Genomic DNA, 10,719 nt, shown 5'->3' on the forward strand with positions numbered 1-10,719 from the left:
GAAAGGAGGGAAAAACCTTTTATTAATTGTTGCTGCATAGAAGAAATCTCCTATGTTGGTGAAAACAATTTTTGCTTCTTCTTTTTCTACATGAAAACATAGATTATTGTACATATTATATTATGCATGAATTTTAGAAATGTAATAAACATTTAAAGTGTAGAAACCCAAAAAGATGTTTATAATTAAATGCTTGAAACTCTCAAATAAAACCAAATGTACAAAGTGACGTTTTTCCAGCTTTATTACTTTTAACACCATTTAAAATTTTTTATGTTAAAATCTCAGCAAATAAAAAGTTACTTCTGCAGCACATCTATGTTGAACCATTGTAAATGTAAAGTTATGTTAGTTTAATTTATTGTTAAAAAAACATACAGGTTATTTTCCCTTTATCGACACAGCTATAGCTGGGGTATTATTAATACTACACATTCCTGTTTATGAAACAGAAGAGATATATGTACAAAAAATATGTACGAAGAAAAGCATTAAATCCCTGTTACCATTCAACAAGACTTTTTGAGAACCTTAAACACATTTTCTCTTATTTTCCAGCCATTTTGTCTCCAAGTTATTTAGTGTTGTTGTCATTGCTCTGTTTCTTCATGACTTCATTCACTCTCTTTTTCCGTCTCTCACTGCAAACAGCAACACAGATTTGATCAGTTAGAGGCCGCGAGAGCCGGAAGATGATGCACGTGCAGAGGAACGTTTAAAATACTCACTCCACGCACTTCACGGCCCTCCCGGTCCACGGCGTTGCCGGGTTGGCGCACACGAACCTCCCATTGACGTGGAAACTGCAAGACGAGAGCAAACATGCATGAGCTGAAATCCAGAGGGGGAAGAGTTCCCAAAAACGACGAGTAGCACAACCTCAACATGTTTATACTCAACGAAGAGTGAAGTTCTGAGCAACTAATCAAATGATCAATCATTCAATATATCATAAGACGGATCAAAATATAAAGTCAACTGAAGATTTTGGTATTTTAAACACCAAAGTGACAATAATTTATTTAAGTAATAATAAAAAAAAATAGGCAAAAGTTATTTTTTTTTACCAAGTCATATTATTTCAATAAAAACTTATTAAACTTTAACAAAACTGCAGGTGTGTGTCCGCTGATTTTTTTGGTTAAAACATGTTTTTCATTCAGTGGGTAGAAAATCCAGAAATTTTACTCAGGTAAAATTTCACCAAAAATAATCCTGAAGTAAATTTAAGAAAAATGATCAAGTAAATCTGAGTAAATATAAGTAGTTACTACTTAGGTAGATGATTAACAAGATTTTTCTCATCGTTAATTTTATTTTTATTGGTAATTAACATCTGAAGAAGCTGTTTTTACTTTCTAACCAGGGTCGGATTTACCTGGATGTGGGCCCTGGGCTGGAAACCATTTTGGTCCCCATCCACTAGAGCAAATTACTAACAAATGCAAATTTATATTTAGTGTTATAAATAAACTGGGTTTGATCTGGTGATACCAACTGATGATGGCAGATTTAATACAAACTTTCCATCATGAGCCAAAATCATCTGGAATATTTTTCCGGCTCCATAATAAACAAAAATTAAACAAGTAGGTTTTTGATTATTATTATTATTATTATTGAAACGTATGTGCAGATTTGCTTCATTTCATTCACATCCTTGGTTTAATACCTGTCTAATGTTTGACCCAGTATCTGACATGCACTGTGCACAAAATTATTACTGCAAGTATTATAGTTATTGCAGCAATTTTTGCCTTAGTAAGGCAATAACTGTCCCTTAATTGTGCATATTATTAAAAAAAGACATTAGAAGCTCCAGAAACTCATAATTTTTTACATTTTTTGTAATAGTGTCATCCAAACTCACATGATGGCCTGGATGTCACAGGAGCCATGGATGGTCTGAATGCTGTAGTTCTTCACCTGAAGGCAGGACAGCTTCTTTTTGGTGTATCTGGTGCAGCAGCTCGCTGCGAACAGAAAAACCAACCGTTAATGAATCACATTCTCTGGAAATATTCAACTCAAACACATTGGCGCTTCCACAGGTCGGACTCACTCACCTGAATCTGAGCTGCAGACGAAGCTGGAAACAATGAGGAAGACGCACAGCGCTGCAAAGAGACACGCCTTGTTGCTCTCCATTCTCACGCCACTGCTGGTCTTGGTCTATCGAGTGTGAACGAAGCTGCAACAGGTCTGAAGGAATTCAGCTATTGCTACACATCAGGTGCTGCGATCCCTCCTTTAAATAGGCCGTGAAGCCAGGAGTGGGACTTCCCAGGTGGGCTGGGTGAAGAGAGACCATGTGCTTTTCTTCAGTATAAAACCAGGAAATGATTGACAGTAAGCCTGGAAATTTCCTCTGGTTAATAAAACTAATAATTCACTGCATGGATGAGTTTTGCACTGCAGCTTTGGAGTTCAGAATAGTGAAGTTTGAATCAAGGCTATTGCAAAAACGCAAAAAATTAACTATTGTTGATCTAGTTTCTTGTGCCAGTATTGTAGCAATAAGATAAAACCAACTTAGTTTTATCTTATTAGGAATAAGACTCATTTTAGGAAGACAGAGGAGTTTGTTTTAGACCAATAATTCCATAATATTGATGAAAAGTTCTGGTTCCACTGGTGGATTATTTCACTTATTACATGAGAAAATATCTTGCTATACAATTTTAACAGTATTAAAGGATTATTTACTTGAAACAAGCTCTTATATCTTGATGAAAATTGACCTGTTTTGTCTTATTTCATGTGTCTGAATTGAAACTAGACCCAAAATAGTTGGAAGTATTTTGTGTTTTTGCAGTGGAGGGAAACCTAAACGTATGCTGCCTTACAGAAAATGATCATTTTGAATTTGAAATAAATAGATTTTCAATGCAGTCAAAGAAAACATCAACATGCAGGTCATACGATGTCTGGCGTGTAGCATGAAGATTTCAAGAATAATCATTACCATTAATCAAGTCTTTTTTTACATTTAATTTAGAAATAAATGGAAAAATTTTCACTCATTACAGAAATTGTTTTGATTAAATAAGAAACACAATGAAAATTACACATGAATGAGCATGTTCACAGGGTAAGTCGTTAAATCATGGCGGCGATGGATGTAATCATTGATAAATAAGTGATGTCACTAGCGCTCATCATCTCTCAGCCATCAGTCTCCATCTTATTCAGGTGTCGGAGGGACAAACCTGCCTTCTCGGGAGCGGCTATATATGCGCCGTTTTAGGGAAATTATAGTTGACCATTTTACACTAGCGCTATGGATTCGACACATTCGAATGACACGCAACCTTTTATGAACTGTGAGAGGCTGAGAGTACTACTTCCTGTTGTCTTCTTCAACGTCTCCAGCAGTAGTAACATCCGGCTGCTGTTTACGTGACTTATGTGATGCGAAAAAAGTGTTTCCATTGTAATTTTGCAAAACTCCCTCCTCAGTGCACAAACTTAACAAAATTTATTATTTTTTTTTTTTCAAAATTAGCATGCTTATTACATTTGGGCAATTTTATGGCTAAAGCAAACACAGCTACTGATCCGCAAAGGCTCTTAATACATATGTAAATCTGAATTCTTGTTTTTTCTACATTTAGTAAATTTGCAAAACATAAAAAAAAAATCTAAACTGTAATAATTGGGTATTTATGTGTAAAAATTTAAGAAATGAGATTAATCTGATACAATTTGGAATAAGGCTGTAACATAAAACATGAAAAAAGTGAAATGCTGTAGTCATACTCATTCAGCTTCCTCTGCACATTTTTGTCAAACATTTACCTTAAAACAGTCACCCAGGAATCTTCTTCCTGGTACATGGGAGTGGAATTTCCTTTTTTTATGTGCACACAGTGCATCTCAACATCAGTGACTTTGCACATACACTCACTTTTGTTGTTTTTTTTGTTTTTCACAGTGGGCATCCAACAACAAAAATGTAAGAAAAAAAAAGTCTTTCAATAAAACCATGAAGGGGGAAGTTGGTTATCAGAAAAAGCAGGAAACTTGTTTCTGTTTTTTTTTTTAATCTGTGTGGCAATTGAAAAAGCTCTTTGTTCTGTGAATGTTGACGTAAAAAGTCCCTAATCAAGTCGACCTTTGGGATTAACAACTAATAGACCATGTTAATAGTCTAATAATAGAGTATTAGACTATTATCTTCTGATTAACTCCTTTGGTTGTTTTTGTAAAGCAAATCCAGAGAATAAAAACCAGGCTTTTAATTGTCTAGAAAATGGTTTACGGTTCAATTTTTTCCAAAACTTTAGTAAAAAAAAAAAATACAACCTTTTGAAAAGGTAATCATTGATCTCATCTCTACATGACTGCCAAGTATTGTACCTTTGCACTTCCCAGACATGTCTGAGTGTGTTGCAATACCTACCTCTGAGAGGAGAGAGAACATCAAGCACAACATCATGAGAAATGCTAAGAAAGAACTGCATTATGGCTCCAACATAAACAAATGCTCACATGATTTATGTTTACCAGACTGTGTGATACAGAAATCTTTTTTTCCCATTCCATCTAGTCTATTCTGAGTCAAGTTTTAGGACTAAAACTTCTGAGTTTGAAAGGTTTTAATAAAACAAAAAGGATGAAACTTTTAATAAAGTTTGTGCTTCTAACATGTCAAAGTTTAAGAAAGTTCAGCAGCTGTCAATATCTTTTCAGCACACCTTTGCACTCACATTGCAGTGGCATGCAGGTGTGAGCACCTGTGTCTTAAAAACAATAAAAGTGTCACTACATGTCAAAGAAATCGTATCGCATTTCAAAAAGGATGAAATCTATTTTTAGACCACAAGCTAAAAATAGCACAGGTGTTTAGCGCTAGTTACGCATTGATGACGACACTCAAAGGTCAACCATGAGAATTTGAGTTTACAATGGTGACGCTTGTTTCCTTGTTGGTGATGCAACTCAGAATCCTAAAAGAAATCTGATCAGCCTTGTAGTAAAACAGCTGAGTTTCCCAGACGGGTGAAGCGCTCAGAGAAGTATTGAGCGATTTCTCTCAAGTTAAATATTTGTTTCATGTTGAGATCCAAAATGCATCGAAAGTGGTTCCAAATACTACAGATAAATTGTTCAAACGCTGCCTTAATAAAAAGATAGTTATGTAACAAAATTTAGAAAAAGCAGAAAGCAGAAGCTTCTAGTTCAGTGGCAGATAAAATAGGGCCAAATATAGAGGAATCCTTACAGAAAAGCTTTTGGAAGCTCCCAAAGACTTAAACTTGTTTTGAGGTTCCTCCTTCAGCTGCAGAGGAACCTTTCACAACCAGAGCCAAAGTATATTTATCAAAGCAAATCCATGTTAGAATGGCTCAGTCAAAGTTCAGAGCTCAATCCAACTGAGAAGCAGTTGCAAACCTGGACAACTGAAGTTCAGATGTTTGCTTCAGCTTCTTTTCAAAGATATACCTCGAAAACACTGAAAGGCGCTAAAATGTGTGGCACATTTTTCAGATAGTTTATACATAGGTTTGTAACTAAGTGTGTGTTTTCTTTTCACCAATTATAGAACGTGTAAATAAACAATTTCAATTTCATTTAAAAAAATTCTTGATGCTATTGTGACAAAAATTCTTGAGAAAGGCTATAGATAGTTTTGAAATCTATTTTTAGATCTCTGACTAAACTTAGTCAGAGATCTAAAAATAGCACAGATGCCAAATATAACTATTATTAAAATATTTCAGAAGACAAGGAATTTGCATTTCTTGTTGATGACGCAACTCAGAGTGATAAAGAAATTTGCTCATCCTTGTGGAAAAACTGTTAAGTTTGCATTTTATCGATTGGTAAAGAGTTTTAGAACAATATTGAGAGCTTTTGTCTCAAACCGACACTTGTGTCATTTGGAACCAGAAGTTTTTACAATGCAGCCATAAAAAAACTTAATAATGACTATAAAGCAAAACTTAGAAAGAGAAGGAAGCAACAACTCCTGGTTCAGTTCATGACTGATAACAACAAGACCTGGAATGCAAGCTTACACATTTACTGCGGTGTAAATGACACCAGGGGCCAAACCTGGAAAAAATTAACTTTGATCCTAATCTGACACGTTATGCACAAAGAATGACATCTGCCTTTGTCACTGGGAGAAAAAAGGGCTGTCTTAGTTTAAAGAGCCATTCAACTTTTGCTGAATAAATCCCTTGACCGTAAGTTACACAGTAGTTTTATGTATCAACGTAACAAAAGAATAGAAAAGTACTCTTTCTGATTCACACGGGTGCCCCATATCATTCCTGCATTCAAGAGCTTCTTCAGGCAAATAAGACTTATATTCAACAAATAAACTATTAGGGCTCCAACTTATGTTACATTATGTGTTTCTAATGTAACATAGGCCTGTTCCTCTTCGGAGACACCGATGGATCGACAGCTGTTACTGTAAAAGCCTTAGAAAGTGGAAACCAGAAGTGATCCACGCCATCTTGGTAGTCAAGCCAGTGTTGTTGTTCTGGACCAAAGAAAGTATGTTAACTCTCTTGACCAATGTGCAAGAGATTGAGCCGCATGAAACAGATAATAGAAAAATGTCAGTTTTTACAGTTTTGTTCTTTAAATTCTGGGAGGAGTCTGTAATATGTTTGCAAATGAATGATGCACGAACGTTCCCAAGTCATATTTGGTCCGGAGGGTGTCGGGTCAGAGGTGCAAGAATCCTTTTCATAAATTTACTAAATAAAATTAGTTTAATATTTTTAACTCAAACACTTTGTAAATGTAAACAATTTAAGTTCCCAAGGCTTACATTGTGCAGAAAGAGTAACAGTGTCTCCGACTCAACATTTCAATCCATTGCATTATTATCTTGTGAATTGTTCTTGTTGTATTTTATTGCGATTAAAATATTAATTCACAATATTTCATGGTATTCTGGTGGTAACAATAAGGCTGGAGATAAAAAAAATGTGTTCCCATTTTGAAATAAACTTTTTTAGGAAACTGTCTACCTGAATGAAACATATTTTATTACAATCTATGATTTGCTGCATTTTTAAAAAAATCTTAGCATGATAAATAACTCCAAAGTTTCTTCCTGTTTCATTATCGGTGCCACAAATTTCAGCACAAAGTGCCCAATCTGTGTGCACAGTGAGATTGATCTGAGCGCACATTTCTATGTGACCGAGGAATAATTTGAGGCATGTGCAGTGAAATCTGTCACACGTCTCTAACAACTCTGACTCTGCCAGACACCTGTCAAACTTTAGATGCACACTCAGTTCTTTTCCTTGGTATAATGCTGAAAACAAAGTAATGCCAAGTAAACAATACAACATTTTCCATGCCAATTTGCACCTGCTAAATACAGAAGCAAAAACAGCACCTGTAATCTGGCTCATGCTTAATAAATGGCATTTCGATTAGCAAGTCATTACATTTGTGTGGCCTCCTCCCAATATTTTGAACTTTCTGACATCAGAATATGTTTTTCACATTCATAAAGGCAGACATGCTTAACGGATTCAGCTTGTTAGTTATTAATGTTGAACCTGTTTTTGCACTTGCAAACCTTTTACAGATCAGGATCTTAATTTGGAGTCTGATCTGCTTCTAAGTTAATAATTGGTTTCTAACTGTGACATTTTTAAATGTATGAATGAAATAGTGAAAATATGACTTTAATTTCTGACCATAACTTTAAAGCACCAGCTGCTCTTCACTGTTTATATAAGTTAAGAAAAAAGCCACCGACTTTTAAACCCGTTCAGTCAACACCTGACCTATATGACAGGTAGAATAACAAAAGGCTTTTGTAATGGAGATACTATGAAGACACAAAGAAATACCTCCAGGCTGTCCTTGTGAGTAGAGTTTCACCAGGTTACTGAAGGCACTTATCTGCCTCCGAGATAAAAATCTGTTTTTCAAAGTCCTTAGAAAATATATAATGTGGGGCAATGAGCCAAACACAGATCCGATATGACAGAAATTTCTCAATGAAATGCCCAAATGCCACTTCAATACTGACATGATGGAACAAAACAGCAACAGGTCAGAGTGTAACTATGAATAGATCTGTTCACAGACGAATTTGTGCATCACGTTTATACATTAAACACCATTACCAATGCTCCTCCGCGGCTGTTACACAGATCCAACCCCCAGGATAAGAACCAGCTGGTATTCGGGTCGTTGATTCTCAAGAACGTTTTATCAGACAGAATGACGACGGGAGATGTTTGACGACAGATGTTTGACGACAGATGTTTCTGGCTTGAGTTGTTTTCATTGCATTTGGCTTTTTTACAAGATCTGTTCTTCTTTGCAGATCAAATAAAAGCTTCTTGTGAAGTGCTGAGGCTGTTATATGCTGTGCTATGGCAGAAACTACTCAGATAAAGAAATGTAGGAAAGGTTGAAAAGAGAGGACATTAATAATGCTTTTGTGTCATCGTGATTGGATGACTGCAATGCTCTTTTTACCGGTCTGAACAGATAATCAGTTTCACGCCCTCAGGCTGAACCCAGGAGCAGAACTGCTGACTAAATCGTTTACTCCTAGTAGTACAACTGGTCTATAGTTAATGTTCTCTGCTACAGGCCATGCTTCTCATTATTTCTCTAACCAAACACTCTTCAGCTCGGTGCCAGAATCTTCTGGCCCGTTTTTAGATTTTGCTTCAACTCACAGGGACAGGGCCTTTCAGTCTGTGACCTCTAACCTGTGGAACAGTTTGCTGCTGAAGATAGCTTTGCTGACTCTCTGGACATCTTTAATTATGCAAAATTTCCTTTTTGCAGGTTTTTATTCTTCTATATGGGTTTTTACTGCCTCTAATAACAAAACACAGAGTTTCTTTTTGGTAATAGAGATGTTTTTTGGTGTCAAAAACCTTCCGATTGTTACGTCACTGCAGCTTTTCCTAGCAACCCAGCACATTTGGTCAGCTTGTTTTCCCACTGCATGCGCTGTACAATGGCTGCTGGACAAGACAAGAAAACAATTGATGCATTCTTGTTGGTTGTGCAGTTGTATGACTGCACATGTTTTTGCAGCCATTTTTATGTGCAAACATAAATACTCAGTTGGAGACTTTCACTTCTGCTGTAACTATTATTACTTTTCAAAATTTCTAATGAATGTCTTATTTTATTTACCTCTGTACAATAAGGTTATGTTAATATTTTGTTGCCTTCTTGCAAACTTTGGGTTTAGCAATTATAACTGTTAAGGTTTCTTTTACGGTTTAAAGGTTTTCCATTAATTCAGTTTGTCATTGAATGATAAACATAATCAGTCCACAGACTTCTCACTCTATCTTTATTCAGTATGTTTAAGTAAGCTACCAATTTTCATTGCAGAATATTTGCAACTATGAGGAAAAAATACTCCTCTTCACAGTAATAATAAAGAAGAAAATTAAACCCAGTAGCAACGACAGATCAAAAATGTGAATCTTCTCTACGATGCCACAGTTTGATTCTCAATAAATAAAGTGATAAAAACAAAACAGGCGTCAGGTTTAAACCGCTGAACTATTGATTTGGTTGAAAAACTTGCCAGGTTGGTTGATGTGAATGCGGCGTCACATTCCGTGTTTGATCAAAGCAAACATCGGCTGGCATTTTTTCCATTTAAAAACTCGCACAAGTTTCCATGTTCAACTTTATGATCTTGCAGCCTGCAAGATGTGAAATTTATTGGTGGAAAAATACCTCAGCGGTAAGTAAAGATGGCACCTAATCAGACAAAACGGCTACGTTCACACTGCAGCCTGAAGTGACCCTAAACCGATTTTCTTATTTGATATAAGAAAATGATAAAATATGGTTGTTCACATTTCCAAATATTAACCACTGTATATATTTGGTTGGATGATGTTGAGGTCGGATGAATGCATCCAAAGCTGTTGTCCCATCAGACCATCATACGCTGTAGCATACATGCAATGAGAACGCATGTCATTGTAACATAAACAATTTGATCCTGATACATTATGAATAATGAGAAGGTTTCTTTTCTGTTGTTTGGATTATTGGAATGGTGTTTCTATAGCTGTCTATCAATACCTGCAAGTAGTTTTTGTTTTACCTGTAAAAGAAAACATGGTTTTAAATGACCTTTTATGAATGGTGCTATGCAAATAAACCTGCCCTTCTTTGGAATGTTTTGTCTCCAGAGTGAAGAACTTAAGACTTATGTGTAAACACAATAAAACCAGCGTAATTGCTTTGTAAAAATGCATAACTGTGTTGGTTTGAAGTTTTTCTAATGCAAAAAGCTCCTTGTTGGAGGTAAGATAATGACTCTGAACTCTACAAACCCCAATTTAAGAATGTGACACCGCATAACTATCCCAAGAAGAAATTTTCCATAAACCCTGCCAGGTTTTAGCTATTTATAAACGACGCAGATCCACCTTCGGGTTGTCTAAACCTGAATGTGTTGTTTTCCAAAAGTAAAAAAAATTGAAGAAATAAATAATCCAGTCGAGCGTCTAAACAGAAGGGAGTTAATGTTCAGATCGCCTGCAGACAAAATAAAAATTATTAGCACAATTAAATCCTCATAACCGCCTAAGTTTCCTTCTGCAGTTGGAATGTCAGACAGTGGCGCAAACAAGTTGGAGCGTTGAGCTGATGGAAGGAATGCAGGCTATGCTCAAACATGCAGGCGTCCATATTTAACTGCAGAAGAAGAAAAACAGTTTGTTTCCCTGAGCTGACAGCTATAGA

General features: G+C 35.8%; 1 protein-coding gene across 1 annotated transcript; it reads right to left on the reverse strand.

The window, feature by feature from the left end:
• Positions 1-226: 226 nt before the first annotated feature.
• On the reverse strand, positions 227-2,221 carry ccl20b (chemokine (C-C motif) ligand 20b). The gene is made up of 4 exons (XM_055059452.1): positions 2,067-2,221; positions 1,871-1,973; positions 729-803; positions 227-641 (listed from the first exon to the last, which is right to left on the reverse strand). Exons 1-4 carry the CDS (start codon positions 2,146-2,148, stop codon positions 575-577), a joined length of 327 nt encoding a protein of 108 aa, XP_054915427.1. The 5' UTR covers positions 2,149-2,221; the 3' UTR covers positions 227-574.
• Positions 2,222-10,719: the final 8,498 nt, after the last annotated feature.

Source organism: Poeciliopsis prolifica, unplaced genomic scaffold (assembly GCF_027474105.1).
Source record: "Poeciliopsis prolifica strain line A6 unplaced genomic scaffold, Auburn_PproV2 SCAFFOLD054, whole genome shotgun sequence".
Classification (NCBI taxonomy): domain Eukaryota; kingdom Metazoa; phylum Chordata; class Actinopteri; order Cyprinodontiformes; family Poeciliidae; genus Poeciliopsis; species Poeciliopsis prolifica.

Excerpts from the sequence above, each read along its gene's own strand:
- ccl20b (XM_055059452.1), bottom strand. The coding sequence starts at position 2,148 with ATGGAGAGCAACAAGGCGTGTCTCTTTGCAGCGCTGTGCGTCTTCCTC. Across the intron at positions 804-1,870 it reads TGTGACATCCAGGCCATCAT|TTTCCACGTCAATGGGAGGT; the intron begins GTGAGTTTGGAT and ends CTCGTCTTGCAG. Across the intron at positions 642-728 it reads AGGGCCGTGAAGTGCGTGGA|TGAGAGACGGAAAAAGAGAG; the intron begins GTGAGTATTTTA and ends TGCTGTTTGCAG.